Genomic DNA, 14465 nt, shown 5'->3' on the forward strand with positions numbered 1-14465 from the left:
TGAATGGGGGAAATGCAAAAAAAAAGGAATTATAGGAAATCAGGGAATTTTGTTTTTCAGAAAAAATTGGGATTTTCGAGAAAAGCGGGATTCATTTGAAAATGGTAAAAAACTTGAACGGTCTGAATGAGTTGAAATGGTTGGTGTTGAAACTTTTCAAATCGGTCGAGAAATGTTGAAGTAGTGGCATGATAAATTGACAAATGGTATTACGGAATTCCTGGAATTTCGGGAAAACCGGGACATTTTCCCGGTTTTGATGGTAGAACGGTTGAAATGCTTTGTAAAATGTGGAAGGAGTAGTCACCAGAAAAAGGGGTACAAATAGGGCTTTGGAAAAGCAGGAATTCTGGAAAATCCTGGAATCTTTTTGAACTTGGAAAACAGGAAGTTTGAATTTCCAGGATGTTGCAATGTGTTGAAGGTGGAATGGTTTAAATAGGTTGAAAAATGTGGGAATTGCGGAAGTTTGGGGAAAAATGCAAAAAAAGAATTATAGGGAATCCGGGAATTTTATTTTTCAGAAAAAATTGGGAATTTCGGGAAAAGCGGGATTTATTTGAAAATTGTAAAAAAAAAAAAAAAACTTGAACGGTCTGAATGAGTTGAAATGGTTAGTGTTGAATTTTTTCAAATCGGTCGAGAAATGTTGAAGTAGCAACATGTTGAATTGAGAAATGGTATCACGGAATTCCTGGAATTTCGGGAAAACCGGGAAATTTGACGGTAGAACGGGTTAAATGCATTGTAGAATGTGGAAGGAGTAGCCGCCAGAAAAAAGGGTGGAAATAGGGCTTTGGAAAAGCAGGAATTCTGGAAAATCCTGGAATCTTTTTGAACTTGGAAAACAGGAAGTTTGAATTTCCAGGATGGTGCAATGTGTTGAAGGTGGAATGGTTTAAATAGGTTGAAAAATGTGGGAATTGCGGAAGTTTGGGGGAAAATGCAAAAAAAGGAATTATAGGAAATCCGGGAATTTAGTTTTTCAGAAAAAATTGTGAATTTCGGGAAAAGCGGGATTTATTTGAAAATGGTAAAAAAAAAAAAAACTTGAACGGTCTGAATGAGTTGAAATGGTTGGTGTTGAATTTTTTCAAATCGGTCGAGAAATGTTGAAGTAGTAACATGTTGAATTGAGAAATGGTATCACGGAATTCCTGGAATTTCGGGAAAACCGGGAAATTTGACGGTAGAACGGGTTAAATGCATTGTAGAATGTGGAAGGAGTAGCCGCCAGAAAAAAGGGTGGAAATAGGGCTTTGGAAAGGCAGAAATTCTGGAAAATCCTGGAAAATCCTGGAATATTTTTGAACTTGGAAACATTATACTTTGAATTTCCAGGATGGTGAACTGTGTTGAAGGTGGAATGGTTTGAATAGGTTGAAAAATGTGGAAATGGTGGAAGTTTGAAAAATGGAATTCTGGGAAATCTGGGAATTTTTGAAATTTGTCAAAAGAAAAGCCTGTAATTGCCGAATAGACTGAACAGTTTGAAGTTGGAACGGTTTGAATCGGTTGAAAGATGTGAAAGGTAGAGTGCGCCAACATCTGGAGGAGAAGAAGTAGAGGAATAATAATAAATAGATGCATTTTGGTGTAGAAAAGCATGTGTGTGGAGCATTCACTCAATGATGATAATGAATATATTGAATTGCAGTTTAAAGTAATGAAAGCAGTGTTATTTCAGTGCTTATTCCAGGTAGCATCTGGCTGGTAAACGATGGTGTCAATACACATTTGAATAATATTTCGGGACATTGTGAATTCTTCTTAGATTGTGAAGCATGTGTCCCTAATATTGTGGCCCACCAAGATGCTGACGTGTGCGCTTTCCTACGTCGGCATCTGTTCGGGTGATTAAAAAAAGACTCTGAGGTTTGCTTCTGGCACCACCAGTCCATGAGTCAGCCTTCTAGACTGCAAGACTCCACTCTGCAGGATTTGGGCCGATGTGGAGGTGACATGTACTCCTAATAATACAAACACACTTCCACTGTGGGTCTGCAACAATAGTGTCTGCAACGAGCTTTGGAGAATCCCAGTTCAACAAAATCCCACAAAAGTGGTTAAAAGTTTGGACACACCTTCTTATTCAATGTGTTTTCTTTATTTCCATGACTATTTACATTGTAGATTGTCACATCAAAACTATGAATGAACACATGTGGAGTTATGTACTTAACAAAAAAAGGGTTTATTAACTGAAAACATGTTTTATATTCTAGTTTCTTCAAAAATAGCCACCCTTTGCTCTGATTGCTGCTTTGCACACTCTTGGCATTCTCTCCATGAGCTTCAAGAGGTAGTCACCTGAAATGGTTTTCACTTCACAGGTGTGCTTGAAGCTCATGAAGAGAATGCCAAACGATCAAACTAGACCAGGGGTGTCCAAAGTGCGGCCCGCCACACATTCTGGAAATTATATTGCAAAAATTTAAAAAACATTAAAAAAAAAAGTAGAATGAGGTGAAATCTAACTAGAAAAAGTTGCAATGTTGACACAAAGCTGCCATGCATGCTGTTTTTTTTTGTTTTGTCTATCTTTATTTTTATTTTTTTGCCATTGCTCAAAAAAAAAAAAAAAATCAATGTTATAATGGATTATTGACCTATTCAAGGCTCCAATTATTTCAAATATTTCACTTTAAAATGTTTTATGTGGAAAATATTGCAGAAAATATTGTGTGGTTGCCATACAAAAACATCAACGTTTTCTTTGACTAAAGAGCATAAAACAAACAAAATAATAGTTCAAACGTAAAATCGACAGAAATATCTGAAGTTGATCTTGTAACTTAAGTGTTGAAAGTAAAAAAAAAACACTAATTAAAATGTATCACTTTATATGAGTGGGGCACCTTTTGGATCCCAAATATATTTAATGGTATTTTACTTATCTTTTCACTGTGATTACTCAAAAATAGCAATGAATTAATATCAATGGTGTCCTGCATTATTGATCTTTTTAAGGCTCTAATTACTTCACATCTAACATTGCTTTCTGAATGTTTTGGGCAGTGGGGGAAATACTGCATATTTCAGTTTTATTATAAAAAAACAAAGTTGTCTTTGACAGAAGAGGCATAAAACCTTTTTTTTTTTTTTAACTTTATATCAACCTGAAGTTGATGTACTGTAGAGACTTACTGTAAGCGTTAAATAAAAAATTTAAATTAAAATGTACTTGTTTTTAACATTTTAATGACTTAGAAACTTTATGGGTCTAAGTCAGACCCCCCGGGAGCCCTAAAGGTAAATAATTTTTTTTTTAAATAATATATTTTGTTATGGTTTGAAAATGAAAAATATCAAAATGTGTCTGTTTATCTGTGTTGGCTACTGTATGGATATCCCAAAGATTTTAAGTGTTGTACGTGCATACAAATGTTTTAAATTACATTTTCCTCTAAGATTATATTTCTCCTCTTTTGTTGAGAAGAATTGTTGTACATTCTTGGCTAGCAGGTTATAGTTTGCTTTCTACATAATGTATGCAAATGCACCAAGTCGTTAAATTTCAATATTTTTGATTCAACAAATAAAGAGTTTGTATGTTCTCTATATTCAACATTATGTAATGTTCTTATTTATCTTTTTTGTAACACTGTTACTGAATGAAGTGTACTTTTGTAGTTATTTCCCATATTTCTACACAATAACTCAGATATGTAACACTAGTGAGCAGTAGAGAATATGAAGTGATTTTTGGTCCAGAACATGTTTTTCTTTATTCATTATTGAAATATTTCTTGCCATCTCACTTTGTTAGATTACATTTCCAATGTATTATGTTATCAATTATTACACACAAAAATGTGTTTTATTTTACCCTTTCAATATCTATTCAGTCTACTTGTATATTAATTTGACTTTCTCTTCTACTGTTACCAAATAGCATTATTTTAGTTTGACTGAAGTTTAAGGATAGTCTGTTTTTGTCAAACCATCTTTTTAATTTGTACGTTTCTTCTATTAGTATTGGTACTAGCTTTTGTGTGTTCTCCTGTCAGCTTTAAGCACCAAACTATCTATTAAACAAGACAAGAAGCAAGGAATCAGGCAGGGACAGAATTCAATTTTGCTCATGAGGAGAACGCATGGAGCTGCACACGCAGTTACAGTCTCCCACCACGCTCTGAGGAACAGCCCCCGCGCTCCCCATTTTATTCAGGAGTTCCCTAGTTACATCACTGAGGCCGCTTCTAAAGGGAGGGGTCACATATTATGCAAACAGCTCAGTAGACACAATACGTGATTATTCAGAATGGAAATGTCCTGAGCCTCGTTCTTTCGCCCTGTCTCTGCTTTGTTTGCCTTATCTTCGTTGAGGTACTTGAGGTCCGTCCTTGGCTGTTAGCAGGCTGAAAAACAGAAACGGCTGCGGCGAGGCAACTCCTAATTTGCAGTGGAAGATAACAAGTTATGATGCTATTGCACGAAAAGGGTTGTGTGATAACTTATATATAATTATACTAACATCTTTCCTGAACAAAACTGCAAATAATACTATCTTTAAGTACTTTGTAACTTTACAAATGTCGTTTGTATAAAGCTTGAACAATTTTGGTCCCAGTATTGATCCCTGAGGAACGCCACAAGATATGTTCAGTGTGTTCGCCTACCTTTACTTATTGCTTCCTGTTGGTTAAGTAGCTTCTTACCCAGTTCAAGACCAACCCTCTGATGCCATACAATTATAATTTGTTAATTAAGATATTGTGATAATGCTTTTGTTAAATCCATAAACACTGCAGCAGCACATTTTTTTACTATCTAGCATTTGTGATCTCTTATCGCCGTTATTTCGATTAATGCCATTGATGTTGAGGTGTTGGCTCTGTATCTGTACTGCACTGCAAAAAGTCAGTGTTCAAAAACAAGAAAAAAATAAATAAAAATTAGGGGTATTTTATTTGAACTAAGCAAAATTATCTGCCAATAAAACAAGAAAATTCGGCTTGTCAAGACCTTCCAAAACAAGTAAAATTAGCTAACCTCAATGAACCCAAAAATACCTTAAAGGCTTACTGAAACCCACTACTACCGACCACACAGTCTGATAGTTTATATATCAATGATGAAATCTTAACATTGCAACACATGCCAATACGGCCGGGTTAACTTATAAAGTGCAATTTTAAATTTCCCGCCACACTTCTGGTTGAAAACGTCTATGTATGATGACGTATGTGCGTGACGTCAATGGTTGATACGGAAGTATTCGGACCCATTGAATCCAATACAAAAAAGCTCTGTTTTCATCCCAAAATTCCACAGTATTCTGGACATCTGTGTTGGTGAATCTTTTGCAATTTGTTTAATGAACAATGGAGACTGCAAAGAAGAAAGCTGTAGGTGTATTAGCGGCGGACTACAGCAACACAACCAGGAGGACTTTGAGATGGATAGCAGACGCGCTACTGTGAGTACAGCTTTGGCTTCCAAACATTTGATCGCTTGCCCGTACGTGCGTGTCGCAATGTGCATGTCACGTACGTAACTTTGGGGAAATATATGTTTCTTGCCGACTCTGATGGCGGCCGGGGTGTCGTCGAAAGCTACAACGCCCGCCGCCGTCCCGTAGCTAAGTTAGCTTCAATGGCGTTGTTAGCAACAGCATTGTTAAGCTTCACCAAGCTGGAAATTATTAACCGTGTATTTACATGTCCATGGTTTAATAGTATTGTTGATCTTCTGTCTATCCTTCCAGTCAGGGGTTTATTTATTTTGTTTCTATCTGCATTTGAGCCCGATGCTATCACGTTAGCTCAGTAGCTAAAGAGCTTCGCCGATGTATTGTCGTGGAGATAAAAGTCACTGTGAATGTCCATTTCACGTTCTCAACTCTCATTTTCAAGAGGATATAGTATCCGAGGTGGTTTAAAATACAAATCCGTGATCCACAATAGAAAAAGGAGAAAGTGTGGAATCCAATGAGCCAGCTTGTACCTAAGTTACGGTCAGAGCGAAAAAAGATACGTCCTGCACGGCCTCTCTAGTCCTTCACTCTCACTTTCCTCATCCACAAATCTTTCATCCTGGCTCAAATTAATGGGGTAATCGTCGCTTTTTCGGTCTGAATCTCTCTCGCTGCTGGTGTAAACAATGGGGAAACGTGAGGAGTCCTTCTTCCTGTGACGTCACGCTACTTCCGGTGTAGGCAAGGCTTTTTTTTATCAGCGACCAAAAGTTGCGAACTTTATCGTCGATGTTCTCTACGAAATCCTTTCAGCAAAAATATGGCAATATCGCGAAATGATCAAGTATGACACATAGAATGGATCTGCTATCCCCGTTTAAATAAAACAATTTAATTTCTGTAGGCCTTTAAAATAAGTATATTCTCACTAATAACAAGTGCACTTTTCTTGGTAGAAAAAACTAATTAGACCTTTTTGCTCAATATGTTGAAAAATATTCTTAAATGAAGTAAATGCTAGTGCCATTATCTTGACATAATGATATGCGCTCGGCATCATGATTTTTTTTTTCATGCTTGAAGTAAGAAATTATTACTTTAAAAAAGTAGTTTTATACTTGTGAGTGTTGATGACACAGCTTTGCAACAGTTGATATTCTAGTTTCAAGCATGTTTTACTCAATATAGGTCATCAAATCTCAGCAACAAGCTGTAATATCTTACTGAGATCATTTAGGACCAAAACAAGTAAAACACTCTAACATAAAATCTGCTCAGTGAGAAGAATGATCTTATCAGACAGAAAATAAGCAAATATCACCCTTATTAAATTGAGATATTTAATCTTACTTAGATTTCAGTTTTTGCAGTGTGGTTGTTTTTATTTATTAATTTGTTCATCCATCCATCCTTTCGGGGTCGCTGGGGGTGCTGGAGTCTATCTCAGCTACAATCTCTGGTTAAACAATTTTTCAATAATTTAGAAAATATTGTGGAAGTAGAGAAACAGGTCTGTCATTTATAAACTGGTGTTTGTCTCCAGTCTTATAAATCGGTACGACTTTTGCTATTTTCATTTTATCTGGGAATTTGCCTGTTTGAAATGATAGCTTGCTGATATATGTCAAATGTTCTGAAATCTCTTCAATAACCTTTTTTATCATTTCAATATCAATTCCGTTATAGTTGTGACCCCCAAGATGCAGGGAACAGGATAACGACGTGCAGGTAAGAGTCGTTGTTGTACTCAACAGAGGAGGAGAAGTCATGCATGCAACAGAAGGTCTCTGACATAATGAATCCTCGAGCCCTGGCGAACAGGCGTGGCAGGCAGAAATAGCCGCCTGATTGGCAACTGCAAACAGGTGTGCCAGGCTGCCAATCAGGCACAGGTGAGGGAAACGAGCGCTCAGGGCGACGTGCAGGATAGGGGAACAAAAATAACAGGAAACAAACACCAAACATGGAAACACAACCAGAAGTGAAGTGACAGAGGTCACAAGGTCTTGGATTTGCTTTTTCCACGGCTTTAATTATTTCTTCTTGTGTCACTTTCATGAGGGGCATAGATTTCTATTTATGGTGTCATTGAAGTCCTCAACTGAAACTAGGTCTGGAATCCTTTCCTCCAATGATTAAAGCTTTCAACTACTTCCTTCATGTTGTCATTGTTTACATTTATGTCAGGTTCAAACACTGATGACATCTATTAAACAGACAAGAAGCAAGGAATTAAACAGAGACAGGATTCAATTTGGCTCAAAGAGGAGAAACGTCTGGGCTGTACTCTTTGTACAGTCTTCCACCACGCTCTGGCAAAATGGTTGCACGCCTCCTCTTTTATTTGGACTTTCCCCTGATTACATGGCAACAGCTGCTTCTAAGGGGAGAGGGGGTCGTAAACAGCCGTCGCCCTTGGTCACAAAACTGTTCAAAGAAAAGATGCCTGGAGCTTGCGTCAGGTCCTGCTTCCTCCCCGCTTTGTAGATCTCGGGTCAAGACAAGATCTTCCTGTGGATTACAATTGATCAAAGAAACCGACACCTTCATGTCGCTTCCCATCCTACACAGTGGAGTTTTACAAGCCTTTTGCTTGGTAAGATCAAAGACTGCTTTTGTCCTCTTGCCGGGAACTCATGGAAACACAAAGTTAAACACAAAGGTTATTGTAATTAATACAATTATAATATTGAATGACTTGTGGCTTTGTTTTAATTTGGATTCATTGGTATGAACTTGTATTAGTTCATTGTATGCATAATCATTTTGTCATAGAGACTACTGGGGGCCCCCTATATGACGGCCCTGGGTATGCATACCATTAGTGGTACGCAGGCTCCATCTAGTGGTACGCCAAAGAGTCACTTAATTAAATATTCAAACACAGTGTTACCGTTCAACTGTGTGTAAAAAAAACTGCTTACAGTGTAGCAAATGGGAGCTCCACTATTCCGCCCATAAAATCCGATGAATAACCGTTCAAAAAGCGCCAACAATACACCATTTACATTTTGTCCCTTGAATATTAACCAACTATTAGAACCACTATCTAGTCAATAATGCGAGAGTCCAGTCCATAGTGGATCTAACATAATATTGTGAGTCCAGTCCATAGTGGATCTAACATAATATTGTGGGAGTCCAGTCCATAGTGGATATAACATAATAGTGTGAGAGTCCAGTCCATAGTGGATCTAACATAATAGTGAGAGTCCAGTCCATAGTGGATCTAGCATAATAGTGTGAGTCCAGTCCATAGTGGATCTAACATAATATTGTGAGTCCAGTCCATAGTGGATCTAACATAATAGTGTGAGAGTCCAGTCCATAGTGGATCTAACATAATAGTGAGAGTCCAGTCCATAGTGGATTTTTTTTTTTTTTTTTTAAATAATTTTTATTATTTACTTACTTTATTTTATTTAATTATTTGTATTTGTTATTTTTAATTTAATTTGTATTTCATTTTATTATTATTATTATTTTTTTTAAATTATTGTTATTTTTGTTTAATCTTATTATTTATTTGTGTGTGGCGTCGCGCGGGTCTCGCTTCCTGTTGGGTGGGGTCCGTGCCCGTGTGGCCCGACCTTGCGCTGTGGGGTCTCTGTTGGCGACTTGATGTGGTGGCGGCGCGGCGCCCGTGTCTGGTCTGGATACTGTGTCTCGGTTGTTTGGGCGGTGGTGTGTTTGTGCGGGTTTTGGTTGGGGTGGTCGGGTCTTTTGGTGGGGTGGGGGGGGGGTGTCTCTTGTTTGCGTGTTGGCGTTTGGGCTTGCTGGCGGGCTGGCGCTGGCTGGTCTCTGTGATCCTGTTGGCGTGTGGTTGCCGGTCGCGTTTTTTTTTTGATCGCTTTGATTTGATTGGGTGGTGCTGGCTGTCTGGGGGTGTTGTGGCTGCTGTTTCTGCTGCCGTTTGTTTGTGGTGTGGGCGCCCGTGGCTGCTGGGTCTGGTGCAGGGGGGTGGCTGATGTTGTGACTGGTGGTTGTCGGGGCTGACAAACTGTGTATATGTATGTGTATGTGTGTGTGTGTATGTATGTATGTATGTATGTATATATATGTGTATGTGTATGCATGTGTATGTGTGTGTATGTGTACATGTGTATGTTTATGTGTATGTATATATATATGTATGTATATTTCTGGGGGTACGTTCTGGGCCTGCCTGTCGGGTGGGGGTCGGCGCCTCAGGCTACTGGGTCCCGCCGTCCATCCCTTCCGGGTGCCCGTCTTGGTTGGGGCCTGCTGGGTCTGGTCCCTGCGTCTACTGTGGTGGCTTGGTGCTGCAGGGTATTCCGAGGTGCTGCGAGTCGGCCAGTTGTTGGGGTAGCGACCTTGTGTGTCAGCATGTCTGTGATCTTCTTTTAATTATTTTTTTTATTTTTTATTTATTTATTTATTTATTTATTTTTATTTTTTATTTTTTTATATAAATAGATTTAATTATTTATTTATTCTTATTTTTAAAAAATATATATTTTATTAATATTATTATTATTATTATTATTATTATTATTATGTATTTATTTATTTTATTTATTTATTCCCCTAACTCAGGGGGGGGACTCGGCGGGGCGGTTGCTGGTTGTTCCATCTCCATCGTTGGGGTCCCTGCGGGTGGGCTGGGTGGTTCCTGTGGCCCCGTGCTGGGTGGTCCTGTGGCGGCCGGCTTGGGTGGGGTGGCCGTGGGCTGGCCTTGCCGCGCTCTCCGGGGGTGGGGGTGGGGGGGGGGGCTCGTGGGGGCCCTGTTGCCGGTGGGGCGGGGGCGGTCTTCCCGTCCGGTTGCGGGGGGTCTCCTCACATGATAGCGTGAGAGTCCAGTCCATAGTGGATCTAACATAATATTGTGAGTCCAGTCCATAGTGGATCTATCATAATATTGTGAGAGTCCAGTCCATAGTGGAACTAACATAATACTGTGAGAGTCCAGTCCATAGTGGATCTAACATAATATTGTGAGAGTCCAGTCCATAGTGGATCTAACATAATAGTGAGAGTCCAGTCCATAGTGGATCTATCATAATATTGTGAGAGTCCAGTCCATAGTGGATCTAACATAATAGTGAGAGTCCAGTCCATAGTGGATCTATCATAATATTGTGAGAGTCCAGTCCATAGTGGAACTAACATAATAGTGTGAGAGTCCAGTCCATAGTGGATCTAACATAATATTGTGAGAGTCCAGTCCATAGTGGATCTAACATAATAGTGAGAGTCCAGTCCATAGTGGATCTAACATAATAGTGTGAGAGTCCAGTCCATAGTGGATCTAACATAATATTGTGAGAGTCCAGTCCATAGTGGATCTAACAGAATAGTGAGAGTCCAGTCCATAGTGGATCTAACATAATAGTGTGAGAGTCCAGTCCATAGTGGATCTAACATAATATTGTGAGTCCAGTCCATAGTGGATCTATCATAATATTGTGAGAGTCCAGTCCATAGTGGATCTAACATAATAGTGTGAGAGTCCAGTCCATAGTGGATCTAACATAATAGTGAGAGTCCAGTCCATAGTGGATCTAACATAATACTGTGAGAGTCCAGTCCATAGTGGATCTAACATAATATTGTGAGAGTCCAGTCCATAGTGGATCTATCATAATATTGTGAGAGTCCAGTCCATAGTGGATCTAACATAATAGTGTGAGAGTCCAGTCCATAGTGGATCTAACATAATAGTGTGAGAGTCCAGTCCATAGTGGATCTAACATAATAGTGTGAGAGTCCAGTCCATAGTGGATCTAACATAATATTGTGAGTCCAGTCCATAGTGGATCTATCATAATATTGTGAGAGTCCAGTCCATAGTGGATCTAACATAATAGTGAGAGTCCAGTCCATAGTGGATCTAACATAATACTGTGAGAGTCCAGTCCATAGTGGATCTAACATAATATTGTGAGAGTCCAGTCCATAGTGGATCTATCATAATATTGTGAGAGTCCAGTCCATAGTGGATCTAACATAATAGTGTGAGAGTCCAGTCCATAGTGGATCTAACATAATAGTGTGAGAGTCCAGTCCATAGTGGATCTAACATAATAGTGTGAGAGTCCAGTCCATAGTGGATCTAACATAATATTGTGAGTCCAGTCCATAGTGGATCTATCATAATATTGTGAGAGTCCAGTCCATAGTGGATCTAACATAATAGTGTGAAAGTCCAGTCCATAGTGGATCTAGCATAATAGTGTGAGAGTCCAGTCCATAGTGGATCTAACATAATAGTGTGAGAGTCCAGTCCATAGTGGATCTAACATAATATTGTGAGTCCAGTCCATAGTGGATCTATCATAATATTGTGAGAGTCCAGTCCATAGTGGATCTAACATAATAGTGTGAAAGTCCAGTCCATAGTGGATCTAACATAATAGTGTGAAAGTCCAGTCCATAGTGGATAGGGATGATGTTTGATAAGAAATTATCGAGTTTGAGCCTATTATCAAATCCTCTTATCAAACCGATTCTTATCGAGTCCAGATAGGTTGTTGTATATGGAAAAAAAACACGCAATATTTGGTTTAACAAATCACTTGACATTCTCTACTGCTCGCTACTATGGTATTACCATATCTGAGTTATTGTGCAGAAATGTGGGGAAATAACTACAAATGTGCGCTACATTCATTAACCGTGTTACAAAAAAGATCAATTAGACCGATACATAATGTTGGATATAGAGAACATACAAACACTTTATTTATTGAGTCAAAAATATTAAAGTTCGATGATTTGGTAAAATTGCAAACAGCTAAAATGATGTGGAATTAAATGATGGAATGGATTAAGTAAAGAAGTTCAACATTGTACTGATATGATCCAGTTTAAGAGGTTGTTCAAATGAATAGTGCTTACAAGGTACAAAGAAGAAGAATTATGAGAAATACTTTCAACCTAATTGAAAATAAGATATTCTTCATCTCAGTATATTAATAATGACTGAATTAATTAATTACATATTACAAAACTGTTGTATTTACTAATTTACAGATATTTTATTATAAAAAGGTCAGTAAATGATGTATATATTTGTAAACGCTATGAAGTGGGAAAGGGGTAGGATTAAATAAGCTTTACTTCTTCCTACTCCTGTAAAGTGAAATGATATGAAACTGTGATGTATTATACTGTAATTGTGTTCATGTTCCAAATAAACTAAAGAAATAAAGAAAGCACTAGTGATGCCTAATGATGTCATGATCCGTGGTCGGATCCTGTTTTGTTTAGTTATGTTCTGTTAGTTTTGGACTTCCTTAGTTGTTTTGTGCACTTCGGGGGTTTGTTTTAGTCACCATGGTTACTTATGATTTTCACCTGCCTTGTATGCGCACCTGTTGCTCATCAGAGACTCTATTTAAGCCTGCCTTTTCCGGTCACTCGTCGTGGCTTCATTGCTTGCATTTGCAACAGTTACGTTGGCATTCTGGTTTTCCAGCTCATGATTCCTGTGCTAAAGTTACCTTAGCTTCTAGTATTCCTGTGCTAAGTAAGTTTTTGCTTTAGCTTCTCGTGCGAACGGCACGCTTTCTTTTTGTTTCGTAATGTGTATGATTTATGAGAAATAAATAATCTCCTACCTGCATGCTTTCGTCCGGAACCGTCAGTTTTGCCTCCAGGGAGAACGAACGCTGCACCCCACCGTGACAAATGACTGAGCTACGTGACGTCATTTCTTGTGATGTCTCACGGGGCATTTTTTGTCGGGACGGGATTTGTTCCCAGGGATTCGAATAAAGAAACAACTCTTTTTCTTTACTATAGTGGTCTCGATAACGGGTACCGGTTCTCAAAAAGGGATTCGAGTCCGAGGACTGTGTCCTTTTCTTATCAAACAACCGGGAAAACCGGTTTCGAGCATCATCCCTAATAGTGGATCTAACATAATAGTGAGAGAGTCCAGTCCATAGTGGATCTAACATAATAGTGTGAGAGTCCAGTCCATAGTGGATCTAACATAATAGTGTGAGAGTCCAGTCCATAGTGGATCTAACATAATAGTGTGAGTCCAGTCCATAGTGGATCTAACATAATAGTGAGAGAGTCCAGTCCATAGTGGATCTAACATAATAGTGTGAGAGTCCAGTCCATAGTGGATCTAACATAATAGTGTGAGAGTCCAGTCCATAGTGGATCTAACATAATAGTGTGAGTCCAGTCCATAGTGGATCTAACATAATAGTGAGAGTCCAGTCCATAGTGGATCTAACATAATAGTGTGAGAGTGCAGTCCATAGTGGATCTAACATAATAGTGTGAGAGTCCAGTCCATAGTGGATCTAACATAATAGTGTGAGAGTCCAGTCCATAGTGGATCTAACATAATATTGTGAGAGTCCAGTCCATAGTGGATCTAACATAATAGTGTGAGAGTCCAGTCCATAGTGGATCTAACATAATAGTGAGAGTCCAGTCCATAGTGGATCTAACATAATAGTGTGAGAGTCCAGTCCATAGTGGATCTAACATAATATTGTGAGAGTCCAGTCCATAGTGGATCTAACATAATAGTGAGAGTCCAGTCCATAGTGGATCTAACATAATAGTGTGAGAGTCCAGTCCATAGTGGATCTAACATAATATTGTGAGAGTCCAGTCCATAGTGGATCTAACATAATAGTGAGAGTCCAGTCCATAGTGGATCTAACATAATAGTGTGAGAGTCCAGTCCATAGTGGATCTAACATAATATTGTGAGAGTCCAGTCCATAGTGGATATAACATAATAGTGTGAGAGTCCAGTCCATAGTGGATCTAGCATAATAGTGAGAGTCCAGTCCATAGTGGATCTAACATAATAGTGTGAGAGTCCAGTCCATAGTGGATCTAACATAATATTGTGAGAGTCCAGTCCATAGTGGATCTAACATAATAGTGTGAGAGTCCAGTCCATAGTGGATCTAACATAATAGTGTGAGAGTCCAGTCCATAGTAGATCTAGAATAATATTGTGAGAGTCCAGTCCATAGTGGATCTAGCATAATATTGTGAGAGTCCAGTCCATAGTGGATCTAGCATAATTGTGAGAGTCCAGTCCATAGTGGAT

The 14465-nt window shown here is 38.6% G+C and overlaps 1 protein-coding gene across 1 annotated transcript in view; it reads left to right on the forward strand.

Annotated features, from left to right (window-relative positions):
• The window catches only part of LOC133664290 (WD repeat, SAM and U-box domain-containing protein 1-like), a 45655-nt gene that overhangs the window by 16347 nt on the left and 14843 nt on the right, over positions 1-14465 (forward strand). The window contains exon 8 of the mRNA XM_062068800.1: positions 5711-5716. Within this exon, the coding sequence (XP_061924784.1) occupies positions 5711-5716 (6 nt within the window). The remainder of the gene's footprint in view (positions 1-5710; positions 5717-14465) is intronic.

Source organism: Entelurus aequoreus, linkage group LG14 (assembly GCF_033978785.1).
Source record: "Entelurus aequoreus isolate RoL-2023_Sb linkage group LG14, RoL_Eaeq_v1.1, whole genome shotgun sequence".
NCBI classification, from domain to species: Eukaryota; Metazoa; Chordata; class Actinopteri; order Syngnathiformes; family Syngnathidae; genus Entelurus; species Entelurus aequoreus.